The following is a 15418-nucleotide window of genomic DNA, read 5'->3' as shown; positions in this document are numbered from 1 at the left end:
ATAGGGCTTTGATGATGCTGATCACTATTGGAAACGGCAAAGTGACCTTCTTCAACATCATGACCTGGATTTTGCAATCAATCACGGAGCTAGCAAAATGATGCCCTGGGGTTGCATAATCTCTGAAGGACCAGGATATGCTTGCTAAATTTACGATGGAAACTTGAACTCGGGTGTTTACCAGCATATTTTGAACACTACGCTTCGTGATACTATGAAGTACTACAATTTCGACTGGTCCAACATTTAGTTTTACAGTGGGTCAAAATACCTCACAAACGTATGATGATTTTTACTTATTTTTGATGTAATTCCATGAGAAATTGGCTCAATCATTTCAAATTTAAAATATAAAGCCATCCATGTGTACACTAATGCGTGACGAAATTTTAAACTCAGACAATTAGCTGAGATTTATTAAGAGACAGATACTTAACCTCGGTCTATTTGTGAGGTATTTTGACTTTATTAATATCTAGTTGATCCGCCCTTTTCAGCAATGACAGCTTGTATTCTTTCTGGCATACTGTCAATATACTTCAAGCATTGATCCTTAGTAAAGGAATTCCACTCTTTTTCCACTCTCTGCCACAGTTCGTGCATGCTTTTTGCTCTATTTTCGTACATACTTAGCTTCAGCTTAAGATGGTGCCATATATGCTCGATTGGATTCAAATCAGAACTTTGGGATGGCCAGTCATCAATGTAACACATGCTGTTATCATCCATATACTGTTTTGTTGACTTTGATCGGTGTTTTGGGTCGTTGTCATGCTGAAAAATGGATGATTTCCAATCTAGGCCATAGTACCCGAGCGTGTCTTTAAGGCTTGTGCCAAGGATTTCTTGGTATACCTCTGAATTCATGGTGCCATCATATATCTGACATGCATACCCGGGTCCCTCACTGGTTATACAGCCCCACAACATGATACCACCACCACCATGCTTCACTGTAACTTCAATGTGATGAGGCTGAAGACGGTCTCCTTTACGCTTCCAGTAGTATTTACAGCCATCCGAGCCCCAAATATTAATTTTGGTTTCATCCGAGAAGATGACACGTCGCCAGTTGTGAATGGTCCAATACTGATGCTTTTTAGCCCAAGCTAATCGAGCTTTCTTGTGCTGTGCAGTGAGTAAAGGCTTCTTCTTTTTTATCTCAGCAAAAATCTCCACAGAATGCAAAACGTTAATAGCGGATTGGTACGACATAGAATAGCCCAACTCTTCCAAATTCAGCTGGACCTCCTTGGCAGTCCTTAATGAGCCGTTTAGAACCTCTCGCTTGATTAGACGACGAGTGATGTCGCTTACTAGGCGTTGTTTGCCACCTTTCTTGCGAATCCGGTTAGGCATCCACTTATTTGCATAGTTGATAACGGTGTTTTGATGCACTCCAAACCGTTTTGCAATAACATCAGTCGATACATCATGCTCTAGTGCTGATTTGATGTCCATTTGAGCTTCGTATGGTAAGGATTTGGGCATTTTTGCAGACGGATGGATGATGCTGTAGATGGAAATTTACTTACGGATTAGCGAAAGAAAGAATAATCAATTCTTTTCCAAAGTTTAAATTTTATGTTCCGGGGTGACTGCGCTATCCGGGAAATATCTAAAACTTGCCGGAACATTGTTTGGAATGACCTATGGCGAAGAAAAGAAATAATTGATGGAAGTCAAAATACCTCACAAATAGACCGCCTCCAGTTCATAGTTGCTTATTCGCTCAGTTTTCAATTTCCGTCGTCGGAATCTTATAACAACATACACAACGTATTGGATAACATTTGTGCAAAATTTGAGAAAGATACAAAAATTATTGAGTAATCCAGAAGACTACCACATCAAAAAGTGCTGAGGTTTGTGAGGTATTTTGACCCACTGTAGCATGATAATAACCCAAAGCACAAGGCATAATCTACAATAGCCTAGTTATGTAGTCACCAAGAGAGCTATGTTAACTATTGGCCAGCTTAGATCCCCGACTTAAATTCAATCGAGCACGTAGGACATCAATTGAAGTTGAAATTCAACTATTACGAATATAGAGCAAAGAACATGGATGTGTTTTGGGAACGAGTTGATGAAATATGAAATGACTTCCATAAAGATCTTTGCCAAGAACATGTAGATAACATTCCGGAAAGAACTCAAGAGATTATTAATAGAAAAGTAGGACCAACTAAATATTAATAAATAAGTTCATTCCGTTCAAATTTTCATTTTTTCAAATTTTCAAATTGCGCGCCTCATACTTCCTTCAATGCTTATCCAATAGGGCATAAACTCTTTCGGATTTTTCAAGACATGTAGAAGATTTACTATGTGGGAACAGAGGCAGTTTGTGCCATTGTAACAGGATGTGCGCTACAAAAACCAAGAAAAATGGATTCCTTGCAGCAGTTTTGTGACCTACTGTATCTGACAATTCAAAATCTTGCAAGGGATGAGAGAAACCTTAAGGAAAACGTGATTTGTGTTGGTTTATTACCTGGACCAAAGGAACCATCCGGTGCTGAAATCAACAACTACCTTTCCCCTCTTGTTGATGAATTATCGGTTCTTTTTGATGAAGGAGTGTTGATGGATGTTCTTGTTGATGGTGCTTTGAAGAAAGAAAGGGTGAGAGCTGCTTTGACCATGGTTGCTTGTGATTTGCCAGCTGCAAGAAAGCTGTGTGGACTTACAGCTGGAAACTCCAACTGTGCATGCCACAAATGTCTTAAGCAATTTGGTAGTCTAGACGGTGATATGATGCGCAGAGATTTCAGAAATTTTGACATGGCATCCTGGATTCCTCGTACCAACTACACCCACAGACAAGCAGCAATGGAATGGTATCAACAATTGAACGAAACAAGCAAGTCGAGACACGCGAATTTACATGGTACAAAGTACTCTGAGCTTCTTCGGCTTAGATACTTTGATCCTGTCATGTTTACCGTTGTTGATCCCATGCATAACTTATATCTTGGTACAGCCAAGAAAATGATGATGATTTGGCGTACGACAATCAAGAATAGAAGATTGATGCTGACAAATGACGATATGAAGAAGATGGTAGCCGAGGCGAGGAATATTCAACTGCCAGTTGGGTATGACTCGTCCTCTTTGATTCGCAAGATGACAACAGGTGAAATTGGATTCTCGCATTTGAAAGCTGATGAGTGGAATGTCTGGGTGACTTCCATGTCAAAGGTGTTATTGCTTGGAAAATTGGGTCGACAGTATTACCAGCATTGGTTGAAATTCGTTGACGCCAACATTTTAATTGCATCACCATCAATAACGACTGAAGATGTAGAAGAGGCCCATCGATTACTTATTTCTTTTTGTTCTGAAATGGAGGGGTTGTATGGTGCCAAAAACATCTCTATCAACATGCATTTACAGTGACCCACAAAATTGTCCCAATGTTTCGTGATTTTCTCTTCTAGAGCTTGTAGAACCATAGTTATTAAGCTAATGTACATTTTGTTTTATATCATTCGATAGCTAAAGTCATGTAGAACTATATAATGTTATGGAAAGACAGATTAAAACAGCGCTGACGGAGACAGAAGGATTAAAAAACAAGCGGTGCATTGGGACAATTTTGTGGCACTTTTGAAAAAAAAACAAAATGGTTTGTTTATCTGATATTAATAGTCAGTCCAACGTCCTTTGTTCTTGATACATTGTTTTATACGCTTAGGCAGTGTTTCTATAACCTTTTGACACTCTTCCGGCTTCATTAAGTCATACCAAACTTTAGTTACTCGTTCGTATAATTAATTCATGCCTTTTGGTGCTGTTTCATAATCATTCAGCCTTCTCTTTAACAATGACTACATATTTTCAATTGGATTCAAGTCAGGGAACTGTGCAAGCCACTCCAGGATGTTGTAGGATTGCTCTTTAAGGTGTTCTTTTACTAATTTAGTCGTATGTTTGGGATCATTGTCATGCTGGAAGATCACCTGATGTCTTTCTAGCCCTAGCTTATTGGTTCCATACTCAATTGTACGCTCCAGTTCATCCTCCAAAATCTCTTTGTACAATGTTCTATCCATGTTATCATTGATTTTACACATCCAACCAACTCCAGCATAAGTAATGGCACTCCACAGCATGATATTACCTCCACCGTGTTTTACACATCTTTACATGATGCGATTTCAGGCTTCCTCCGGATCGAATCCAAGTCCAGGTCCGTCCATCCGAGTTGAATATGTTGATCTTTGTCTCATCCGACCAAACAACACGTTTCCAATCATCTATTGTCCAATCCTTGTGAGCCATACACCAAGAAAGCCTCTTCCGGATGTTTGTAGCACTAAGCAAAGGCTTCTTTGGCTTCTCAATCGCACCAAGGCCGGCCTTGCGAAGGGTTCTGCACACGGTTTCAGCACTTACTTTTCTTCTGGTGTCTTTTTCTACCTCCTTAGCCACCTTTGTTGCGCTAGACATGCGGTTTTTGGTCACTTGGCGCACACAATAACGCTCATCAGCAGCAGATAGAATCTTGCGTCGGCCACATTTTGGCTTATGAAATCCAAAGCAATGGGTTTTTCGGAGCCTCCCGACCGTACTCTTACTTAAAACAGTAACACCTTCCACTTCCCGAACCGACTTACCTTGTTTAAGTAACGAAATTGCTCGAACAACTGTATCTTGAGAGACTTGTTTCATGTTGAGATATAATGGGCGAGTAATAAATCAGTAGGAGATTAAAACTTCAGCAATGAGTAAAGATCAACTTAGAGTCATACGATGTGCATTTGTAAACAGTTTGGTACATCTGTACAACTTGTAGGTCGATATTTCATCGCTTTTCGTTTTTTTTCAAAAGTGCCACAAAATTGTCCCAATGCACCGCTTGTTTTTTAATCCTTCTGTCTCCGTCAGCGCTGTTTTAATCTGTCTTTCCATAACATTATATAGTTCTACATGACTTTAGCTATCGAATGATATAAAACAAAATGTACATTAGCTTAATAACTATGGTTCTACAAGCTCTAGAAGAGAAAATCACGAAACATTGGGACAATTTTGTGGGTCACTGTACACGCGCACTTAAAAGAAGGCATAATGAATTATGGTCCTGTCTATGGCTATTGGGTGTTTAACTTTGAACGCTACAATGGTGATATCAAGAACTGGCTAAATGAAAGATTTACCGTCCATCTCTTTGGAAGCCTATAGCGGCGCTAAAATTGAGCGTACAGACGTATGCTATACATCATTCGAAAGCCTGGGTCGTCTATTTTTAGATGATGTAACATTAATTTCCAAAAAATGGTAATATGCGGGAAATAATTAGGAAAGAAAACAGGCGCTATAGGCCCTGATTTTTATAGTTATCAATGAAAAATTTTTTTATTTATTTTAAGCACTTCGGAGTTTTTTTACGGGCGTACTAGGTGCTGAGGTATCATTTTCATCAGATTCGCTATCGGAATCGTCATCTGAGATAAAAATAAATGGCTCTTCATCGCCCTGATCACCAGTGGCATCTTCAAAGACGGTTGTGAGCAACGATACCAATGGACCTTGGTCGGCAATGCCTGCTCTGGTGAACGACATTTGCGAAAAGCAAACACGCATTGCCTTCCAGTGATTGCCAGCATGTTTTCTTCGCTAGATGAATTCCACTAATTTCCATGGCATCATCGATGCTGTGCGATGACGGCTGGTCACTCCTCGTTTGATACCATTCCAAGTACCTAATAGCAGGTTGTTAGCATTGTTTAAGAATTCTATGATCTACAGAAGTATGTACCTTCTATTGTGTTAGTGCAGGCACCTGTCTTTGGATCGCGAAATGTTTTGGAGTGATTGACCGTTTGAACAACTAAATTTCGGCTTGGATCGCTGTCAATCCCCTTATGGCCTTTCCAGCAGTCTACCATGACAAGTGAGCCTGTAAACAAGGGTTAGGTGCACTGATCATCAAGTATATACATATTTCAAATGTTACCATCCTTAGCAAAAGTATCGATTATGAGCTTCAAGGTATTTTGGTTGCGGTTAGGTACCGTCAGCAAGAACACCTTACGTTCGGGCGTGCGCTCTACACCTCCAACAACCCAAACACCGTCTACCCTCTTTCCCTTATTGTACTTTCTTTTACCAAATTTGCTCTCATCTATTTCAACAACAATTGGCTGTCCATCACTGCCAACCCTACCTAAGTATGACTAATTAATTACATACTCTGATATCAACAAAGCATCATGTACCAACTTGAACATCTTCAATTCGAAGATCTGCCTCCATTACTTGATAGATATCTTTGACAATGCTGCGGACAGTTGGCAGGTTAAGTCCAGTCATGGTAGATATTGTTCCGTTTGGAACTTGCAGCAGAAAGAGATACACTACTAACAGTGTTTGATGGATAATTGACTTGCGACCTTGAAAGAAGGATCCATCCAGGTAAGAAATACGGCTACGACCGCACGCACAGGTGGTTGAGCCGCATCGTCAAAAGAATCCATCCCTGCTGGACTGGTTCAAGCGCATTTCGGAGCCTTCCTTGCACTTGCGCGATGAAAAAAAGGCACCGTTCTCCTTCAAGTAACTTTTACCAGTTGCCTTTAGTTATGTTCCCTCCCACTTAAAAAATAAACTTACTTCAATGTACATTCAGCCGTCATAGTTCTTTCAGCGATGTATGCAAGAGTTGGCATGTTGTTAGCAGCGTTAGAAGACATTGGAGATTGATAAAACTGATAAAAAGATGAAGGAAAGAAAAAAAAAAATCAGAAATAACAGGCCTTTTTATATTTTTTTTACATGTTTTGTTGTTATTTTAAAGGTTGGCTTGTAAGTTTGAGTGTTAAATTGGGTAAAGTTTGCTTGTAAAGCTTGATTTAAGGTTGTGATTGCCTTGTAAGTTGTTGTTTTGTATGGAATTTAAGCAGATGCTTGATAAGTAGTGACCACCAGATCTTATGTGTAAGATCAATACGATGTTTCTTGATAAAAGTTAAAGTAGAGTAAAAAGTTTAGGTAAACAGGGACTTTCTTGTTAAAGTTTGTTAATTATTGAGTAGAAATATATGATTTATTTAAACTAACTGACAATTTCTTCACAAAAAGATGGGATATATATATATGTATAATATTTTTTTTTTCTTTTTAGCTTTTCTTATTTTTTTGACCTTTTTTATATTTTCAACATTTTTTATCTTTTTAACTTTTTCATTTTTTTAATTTTTTTTATCTTTTTGACTTGACTCGGCTAATCTCTGTGCATCTTCATTGCCATTTTCGTTACATTGTTATCTGTCCGAAATCAGCCGATAGATAGGCAGCATCTCCGCAACGGGAATTCGTTTTACCATACAGAACCGATAAAATTTTTCCGAAAACTTTTGATATTTCCAAAAAAAATAATGTTACTTAGACCCAAAAATAATGCAAAAAGTAGACTATGTTTGCTGAGCGTCTACCGGGAATCGAACCAACGCCTTTAGAATGAGAAGCCATTAGCATAACCCAACAACCACAAATGTTGATTTGCCGATTCTCGTTTCGCAAGCCTTTTTGTCATACAATTTTTGGTTTTTGGAGCTGTTTTTCTCGACCTGCAGAAGTCGTATCTCGGTCCGGACTTTTTTCATGACCTTCTACTTGTCATCCCTCTTGAGTGAAGTAATGAACAAGGAAGAAAAAATGACTGTTCTTAGTAGATCTCGCAATTGGCCAATTTTGGCTTAATAAACTCCGCTTAAAAATGATGGAATCTTGTTCTGTGACCCCAATTACCATATTAATCATACCAAACTCCGCGTGCGGAGTTTGTATATATATATATAGTAGATGGACGGTAAATCTTTCATAGATCCCTCATTGTCCTGAAGATGATCCGTGTCCAGTGGATACCGAGACGGTGCGCACTGCGCTTCTCAAACGTCTCTCGCGTCGCAAGGCTCCTGGTTGTGACCACTTACGAACAGAGATGCTATTACCGATTGCTGATGATCTGGTTCCTGTCTTGACCCTGCTCTTTCGTCTGTGCTGGATATGGTCTGCTGTCCCTGCTGCGTGGTGTACTGCTCAAGTGGTTCCCATCTACAAGAAGGGTGATCCTCTGCAACCAGCAAACTATCGACCGATCAGCCTGACATCGGTACTACGAAAGCTCTTTGAGCTGTGCTTGCAGACAACTCTTGAAGACACGGCCCCACCACTCGACCCAGTCCAAGGCGGCTTCCGTCATAGTCGTAGTGCTCTGGATCAAGCCCTCTGTCTGAATGAGCTCTGTCGACAGCATGCTATCGATCATCATGGTGAACCTCCTGTTTTGGCGTTCTTGGATATCAAGTCTGCTTATGACACTGTTGATCGAGCCATCATCTGGCGTGCTCTAGAAACCTATGTCTCTCCTGCTCTACTTGGTCTGCTGCAATGTCTGTTTGATAAGGTGAGTATTGAAGTATTGATCTCTGGTTATACCTCTCCTGCCTTCTGGCCAAGAACTGGTGTGCTTCAAGGTTCAATCCTCTCGCCATTCTTGTATTCTATTTACATCAACAGCCTCCCTGCTCTGCTTCGTTCTGTTCGTTTGCCAGTCTCTGCAAGGTACTATAGCTCGAACCCGCAACGTGAATTCGATGGCCTCTGGTTGAACTGTCTCTTGTATGCTGATGATGTTGTCCTTATAGGAGCAGCTGAAGTCATGCCTCGTCTTCTCAAAGCAGCTGAGGAGCACTCTTTCTCCTTGGGTTACCGATGGAATCCTGCCAAGTGTGTGATGCTTAACTGTGCTGTCTCCCTTGGTGGTCCCCAGTTCAAGTTGTATGGTGATCCCATTCCTGTGCAATCTACTTTCAACTATCTCGGTGTCCCATTTGATGATACTGGCACTATTGCTACTGGTCTGCTGATCCAACGGAATGTTACCTCTGCTGTCTCTGCCATGCGTCGCTTCCTGCTGCCTGTCGGTATCCGCTCTCCTGGCTTCTCTCGCCTTACTGCTGTTCGTCTCTATGCTATCTTTATTAGACCTAGGTTCGAGTATGGTTTGTGCATCTGCACCTTTTTGCAAAAGCAACTGGCTCTACTGGATCGTGCTCAAGATCAATGTCTTCGTTTAGCCTTTGGTGGTCATCCTCGTGCCTCTACCACAGTGTTCAAACATTTGACAAGCACTCCATCCATGCATGTACGGGCCCATACCTTGGTACTCAAGATGATCATTCGTGTCCACCATCTTCCTGATGATTGCCTGCTTGCCAAGTTGGTTCCCTTTGTCACTGCTGCCCCGATCAAGAGTCGCTTCCGATGGCCAATGTTGCTGAGGCAGAACCCGCTATGGTCGAACTCTAGGTATACAGGTGGGTATACCTCTGTTGATGATCGCCTTGCACATCTCTCCACCGATGCTCGTGTCAAACAGAGTGTGCTTGCTTACCGCACTGATCTACTTGATCGCATTCTTGGTCGCCCTGATCCACCTGTTCTGCTATCTGCTTGTCGTCCAAGTATTGGTGTTGATGGCATGTCCTTCATCCCAATGCTCCTCTCTGACCGTAGTCGCATCCTTCGATGGCGTATGGGGTGGCTCCCTGCTCGTCCTATCGACTGTAGCTGCGGTCCGACCCATGCCTCTCGTGCTCACCTCTTGTCCTGTCTTCGTGTTGCTGAAAGGTTGAACCTACCTGTTGACATCAAGCCTAACCCTTTGGATCATGTTTTGAACATGTTGCCAAGAAAGCTTCCAGCCTATCCATCTGAAGCACTGTTCTCTTGTTGGTCTCTCTGGTGGCCTGTTGTCTGTCAAGTCCTCCTTGAAACCGAACAGATTTGTCTTCCTGAAGGTACATTTACTGGATCCTCTATCGACACCTCTGGCTCTCTTTTCTTGGACAAGATTCGCCCACTATAACCGTCAACTGCGGTCGATCGCTTGTTCTTTGATTCAGTACAAGATTAACGATTGTTAATTGCTGCCTTGATCTCTCTTTGTTTACTTTGCCTTTTTCTCTCTAGCCATGTCCAGTTTTTTTATTTCTTAACTCTTGTCATCTTATAATTCTTTTATTTTATCTTGTTTTGTAAAATTTATTGCACCTCATGGCGAGACACATACTGTAACGTCTCCTTGCCACTCAATAAACAAAAATCTTTTATCTGTGCTAAACGGGCTTTCTTTCGTGTTCTTAACCGTTACACCAAATTTATATCTGGCTAAACGTTTATCCGCACAAAACCTTCTTCATCCATCTGTTGAAAACCATCCATCCATCATTAGCAAGATAGATACAACATCAAAAACAACTTTATTACAAACTAGAACCTCAATAGAAGCGTATTCGACTAGCTACATCCAAAAAACGAATCGTTTAAATATTGACATTTCGAGAGATCTCATGGAAAAAACTTGTCAAGATCAGAGTGGCAATGCCGTGTCCGTGTCGGCACAACTTGTCTAGCCCGCACCACCAGTTCAGCCCGCACACACTACGGGCACCCCAATTGAAATTCCCAGCAAGCGCACAATTGCTGACAGAACTCCACCTTACGTTCCTACGAATGTCAAGAAGACTATCACCAAGCCTACTACCCGTAGTCAGATGGTCAAGAACAAAAACTTGAATGTCAGCACCTCCGATTTCAAGCTCAGTCTAGACAAGCCTGTGGACTTTTCTTTTAGTCAGAATGACCCTGCATCCAAACCATTCTTTACCAGGGAAGTAAACCCGCCTTTAGCTCTATGCGATACTGAAATACTTGATCTTAGTTCCCAATCTGGTATTCCAGATTGGTTTATAGTATATCAAAAGCAACAACAGGATCAAACCCGCTTCCTGAACCAACGTTTAAACGCCCTTGAAGAAGTCATGGCTGAAAACAAACGTTTGCGCACCTACTTGGATCTGGCTCATCAACGCATTGCCGAACTTGAAGCACAGGTATCTACTGAAGCCATCCCCACCTTGGTCTTGGATGCCAAAGCTACTCAAGGAACAGAAGCCTCAAAGTATGCCACCCAAAATGCCTCTTTGACTTCAACTAGCAAACCGCTTTCTTTCGCTGCTGTGGCAACCAAAGGTAAGGATGCACCTGCACCAAAGAGCAAGGCACCTGCACGCCGTCGCAAGACTACTGCTCGTCAAATGGAAGCTATCCATCGCCGCTTTGTCCCTGTCGCTGCTCACCATGACTATGAGTATGTGTACTTGCCAAGCCGTTACCGTGAACCCATCTCCAGTCTTCGTAGCAAGCTACATAAGCTCAAGATCAACAATGCTCGTGTGCTGGATGTCCATTATCCTGATCGTCAAGTGGTCGCCCTTTTGGTACATACAGAGTACACTGCTGATCTGCTCGCTACCTTTGCCAAAGCTAAGGTCGTGTTGTATAATGGTTTAAGTAGTAAAAGAAAAGGTAAAAACAAAGATCAAGAAACAGTTTGGGTACTTTTTGAGACTGATCTTTATTTCAGTTTAAGTTAAAGTAAAAATTATTCTAATTGAAGGCAGGTATTTATATCTTATTGAGTGAGTGGCTTGATATCTTCTATTGTTATCGTTCTTCTAATATTCAGGTACTTTAGCAAGTGTTATCTATAATTATGATTATGAAAACTTTTCATTTGTTCTTTTGTATGTCTGTCATAGATTATCTTTTATTCTGGGAATCCCTCACTGATTTGAAATAACGTTATTTTACGCGTTATTTCAATTATGTGAAAGATTAGCAATATTCCTGACATTGGATTGGATTTGGTTATTTTAGCTGATACTTCTTATCAAAGAACTCTCATGAGTACAATACATATTCTAAAAGAACATGTTTAATTGGAATTGATTGTATGATCTTATTTAAATAAACTTGTATTTTATTTTATTTTAATTATGATCTTGTATTAAGACTTATATTTATTAATGTCAACTACAATCAGTTACTGTTCTACAACAGGTCGAACCAATTGAAGGCTTCAATCCTTTGAACCCTGATCTGTTACGTGATCCCAAGTTTGCAACTCTGCCTGAATCCGACCGTGTGGTATTTACACATGTAATAAAGTAATAATGTAAGTTACTACGAACAATTTTTTTTTGTATAAGTGTAAACTTTATTAAAATTGAATTTTAATTATTCTAAATCTGGTAAAACCAAGTGCCGATTTTGTTGTAATAAAGCTAGAGCAGCAGACAGAGACCAAGGGGTGTCATCAAAGACGCATCTCCAGTGTTGTTTCCATACAGCTAAGAAAATGAAACCGAGTTGGCACATCGTTGTAGTATCTATCTGAAGGTTGTCTGCAGTGTCCTGAAACGTCACTAGGGCAGTCCATATATCCTCTGAAGTTTTGAAGCAAGAAGTTAAATTCATTTCAGCCAGAGCAGCAGACCAAAACACCCACTTTGTGGGACATCCAACTACAAAATGAAACGTATCCTCCACTTCCGTGCAAAATCGGCAGAGGGGCGAGGGAAAGCTGGTCGGATTCCAGCGAAAAAGCTTTGAGGCTACACCAATAGAATTGTGTAGAAGTCGCCACCAAGGCGTGATTGCGGCTTGAGGAAGTGGTAGTGCCCAAAAGGTCTTCCAAACAGAAGACAAAATAATTTCAGCTGGAAGGCGTAACGGTGGATGTATGGTTTGAGGGATATCTTCTAGGAGCTTGTTCCAGTTGCGGCGTATAGCCTGAAGAGGAACAGACCGAATGGCTATAGACTTACCATATCTTGGACGTAATAACCAGTGAGAGCTAGATGGTAGCCAGTCAGAGTCTCTGGGGGAGAAGAGCACAGGAGGATAAGCTCCTTGCTCTGGTGTATTTTGATAACAGCAAAAGAAGGTTGGGAGTTGCAAAGTAGCTTCCGAAGGACCTGCCGACGGGAAAAGCTCCCTTGCAATGGCCTTTAGTTTGGTGGATCTACAGTTGTTGGAATAATTGTTCGAATGTTTTGCAATTTTATACGTTTTGCTTTGTATCTCTGCAGTCAGATACGATAGAGCTACGTACGATACCTCATTAAAAAGCGACCGCTTTCGCATATAACATATAAAACGCTAGGGGTCTGGAATTATTTCCATATATAGTAAGACCAAATTGCGTCAAGCATATGCATTCGAACAATTTTTCCAACTCAATGCATTTTATAATAATGATATCGTTGCCGCTTCTGACATCACAAATACAGCATTACAAAATGATGTAATTATGAAACAACGCTTTTGCTATTAATCGGAGCTTAAAATATATAAATAAGGCTGTGTTTTACGGTGTTTCCCTTCCATCTCGTACAGTCTATACGTCTTTATATCATGGTACATCCTTTATCTCGTAGCAAGCAAGAGAGCATCCGGTAGCTGTTGAAAAAGGGTTTATCATACTCAGAGATCATGGAACATGCTCCAGGAGTATTAATGTCCACTTTGAGCAAGCACAAGGGCTTGTATACACCGAAACGTACTCGAGGTCATGCTGGTAAAAAGACTACTATAAGCTCAACGACAAAGAATTACCTGAAGAGAGAGCTTGTAAATGGTTCACTTAAGACTGCAAAGAGCGTATGGCCATATTTAAACAGTATTGGTCACAAGATAGGCTATTTTGGTACAGTAAAAATGCTTCACAGTATGAGTTTCGATACCCAAATTAAGAAGAAAAAGCCTCTCCTCAAAAAATGTCACATGGAAGCTAGACTAAAGTGGGCTAAAGCTCACAAAGATTAGACAGAAGATGACTGGAGACGTATAGTGTTTTCTGATAAGACCAAGATTAATGTTTGGGGTTCAGATGGCTGTAAGTACTTTTGGAAACGACCTGGTGACAAATTGCAGCCTCATCATCTTGACCTTACAGTCAAAGGAGGAGCTGGCAGTGTGCTGCTTTGGGGTTGTATGACGTGGGATGGTCCTGGATATGGCTGCGCAATTGAGAATGGTACTATGAAAGCATCAGATTATGTTCATATCCTGTCAACTACACTGATGGACAGTCTGAAGTACTATGGTTACCAACAGGAATCTATTTATTTTCAACACGACAGTGATCCTAAGCACACATCAAAGCTTGCTCATGTTTGGTTTAAGGAAAATGGGTTAAAAGAAGAGCATACTTTCAGTTGGCCTGCTCAAAGTCCTGATTTGAATCTTATAGAGCATCTCTGGCACCATTTAAAGCTGAGGCTGAGCTTAGATGAAGATAGGGATAAAGGACTGCATGATCTCTGGTCTAGAATCGAGAAAGAATGTATTCCTTGTACCAAAGAGTAATGCCAAGCATATATCAAGAGTATGCCAGCTCGTTGTAGAGCAGTTATTAAAGCTAAAGGCGGTCATACACGGTATTAAATAAAAGATGATTCAATTGGAAAAATTGTTCGAATGCATATGCTTGACGCAATTTGGTCTTACTATATATGGAAATAATTCCAGACCCCTAGCGTTTTATATGTTATATGCGAAAGCGGTCGCTTTTTAATGAGGTATCGTACGTAGCTCTATCGTATCTGACTGCAGAGATACAAAGCAAAACGTATAAAATTGCAAAACATTCGAACAATTATTCCAACAACTGTAAGAGTTCGAAGAACTAATGTATTGCGTGTTTGTTCCCAGGAGAATAGGTCAGATAGCAAATATCTCAAGGATAGTGTGGAAAGTTCCACTGTAGATGGTCTCCCCGATGCGGGGTGTATCGAAGTCAGTATCGCAGAAAGGGGTAAATCCAGAAACCAACGCACCGGCCAGCCAGGAGAAAGATCAAAGGAAGGAAGACGACAGATAAGGGTCATCATGCGACCTAATAAAGGGGATCGTGATACTAGCGACTGGTAGCTGTTAGGATATAGCATGATCGGTAAGATAGATGTATGTCCAGTGTACAATTGCAAAGCACGGACCAACCAAGGCGATACAAAATCTGAAGGCCGATGACGACCTAGAAGACGTTGAAGGTAGATCAAATGAAGAGCTAGACTTTGATCTTCTATATCCACCAGTCCCACTCCACCATATTTTTGCGGAAGACACAATTTAGACCAAGAAGGTGCAGGCCAAAAGGGTAAGAGAAACTTACGTACGATAGATCGTATCTCGCTTAACCATGTAGTCGGAACTGGAGTCACCCGTAGTATGTGCCATAATGTACTCAGAATCAAAGAGTTAGCAACCAAACCTGATCCCTTAGTTGACAAATGACGTTCTTTCAAAAAGTGGCATTGTCGTGTAATTTTCAGTTTGAGCTCATTTAGGTAAGAAAGGAGTTGGTGACGAGTATGATATAAAGGATATCCTAAATATCGAACAGCTGTTTTCACGGAGGCATCATGCCACGTCAGATCGGAAGACCGTGCAATCGAGATCCAAGAGTCATGAGAAACACCCGAGAGTGATAACAGTACGGTCTTACTGAGATTAACTTTGGCATTAGAGGCCTTTCCGTATTGATCTAAGAGCTGCATAA

General features: G+C 40.9%; 8 protein-coding genes across 8 annotated transcripts; 4 read left to right on the top strand and 4 right to left on the bottom strand.

The window, feature by feature from the left end:
• Positions 1 to 468: 468 nt before the first annotated feature.
• Positions 469 to 1491, bottom strand: RO3G_04207 (uncharacterized protein; the record flags this gene model as incomplete). The annotated part of the gene is made up of 1 exon (XM_067658797.1): positions 469 to 1491. The coding sequence occupies one exon, from the start codon at positions 1489 to 1491 to the stop codon at positions 469 to 471; it is 1023 nt and encodes a 340-aa protein (XP_067514898.1).
• A 900-nt stretch (positions 1492 to 2391) lies between these two features.
• On the top strand, positions 2392 to 3402 carry RO3G_04206 (uncharacterized protein; the record flags this gene model as incomplete). Its single annotated transcript, XM_067658796.1, has 1 exon — positions 2392 to 3402. The coding sequence occupies one exon, from the start codon at positions 2392 to 2394 to the stop codon at positions 3400 to 3402; it is 1011 nt and encodes a 336-aa protein (XP_067514897.1).
• Positions 3403 to 3833: 431 nt separating this feature from the next.
• Positions 3834 to 4455, bottom strand: RO3G_04205 (uncharacterized protein; the record flags this gene model as incomplete). The annotated part of the gene is made up of 2 exons (XM_067658795.1): positions 3834 to 4050; positions 4127 to 4455. The coding sequence occupies 2 exons, from the start codon at positions 4453 to 4455 to the stop codon at positions 3834 to 3836; spliced, it is 546 nt and encodes a 181-aa protein (XP_067514896.1).
• Positions 4456 to 5954: 1499 nt separating this feature from the next.
• On the bottom strand, positions 5955 to 6701 carry RO3G_04204 (uncharacterized protein; the record flags this gene model as incomplete). The annotated part of the gene is made up of 3 exons (XM_067658794.1): positions 5955 to 6175; positions 6228 to 6436; positions 6622 to 6701. The coding sequence occupies 3 exons, from the start codon at positions 6699 to 6701 to the stop codon at positions 5955 to 5957; spliced, it is 510 nt and encodes a 169-aa protein (XP_067514895.1).
• A 1250-nt stretch (positions 6702 to 7951) lies between these two features.
• On the top strand, positions 7952 to 9880 carry RO3G_04203 (uncharacterized protein; the record flags this gene model as incomplete). Its single annotated transcript, XM_067658793.1, has 1 exon — positions 7952 to 9880. The coding sequence occupies one exon, from the start codon at positions 7952 to 7954 to the stop codon at positions 9878 to 9880; it is 1929 nt and encodes a 642-aa protein (XP_067514894.1).
• A 688-nt stretch (positions 9881 to 10568) lies between these two features.
• RO3G_04202 (uncharacterized protein) lies at positions 10569 to 11445 on the top strand (the record flags this gene model as incomplete). Its single annotated transcript, XM_067658792.1, has 2 exons — positions 10569 to 11382; positions 11441 to 11445. The coding sequence occupies 2 exons, from the start codon at positions 10569 to 10571 to the stop codon at positions 11443 to 11445; spliced, it is 819 nt and encodes a 272-aa protein (XP_067514893.1).
• A 648-nt stretch (positions 11446 to 12093) lies between these two features.
• On the bottom strand, positions 12094 to 13002 carry RO3G_04201 (uncharacterized protein; the record flags this gene model as incomplete). Its single annotated transcript, XM_067658791.1, has 2 exons — positions 12094 to 12880; positions 12971 to 13002. The coding sequence occupies 2 exons, from the start codon at positions 13000 to 13002 to the stop codon at positions 12094 to 12096; spliced, it is 819 nt and encodes a 272-aa protein (XP_067514892.1).
• Positions 13003 to 13350: 348 nt separating this feature from the next.
• RO3G_04200 (uncharacterized protein) lies at positions 13351 to 14226 on the top strand (the record flags this gene model as incomplete). The annotated part of the gene is made up of 2 exons (XM_067658790.1): positions 13351 to 13569; positions 13684 to 14226. 2 exons carry the CDS (start codon positions 13351 to 13353, stop codon positions 14224 to 14226), a joined length of 762 nt encoding a protein of 253 aa, XP_067514891.1.
• Between the last annotated feature and the right edge of the window lie 1192 nt (positions 14227 to 15418).

The sequence above is a fragment of the Rhizopus delemar genome, genomic scaffold, assembly GCF_000149305.1.
Source record: "Rhizopus delemar RA 99-880 supercont3.2 genomic scaffold, whole genome shotgun sequence".
Classification (NCBI taxonomy): Eukaryota; Fungi; Mucoromycota; class Mucoromycetes; order Mucorales; family Rhizopodaceae; genus Rhizopus; species Rhizopus delemar.
The sequence above is the reverse complement of the archived record's forward strand: the minus strand, read 5'-3'. Positions and strand labels throughout refer to the sequence as shown.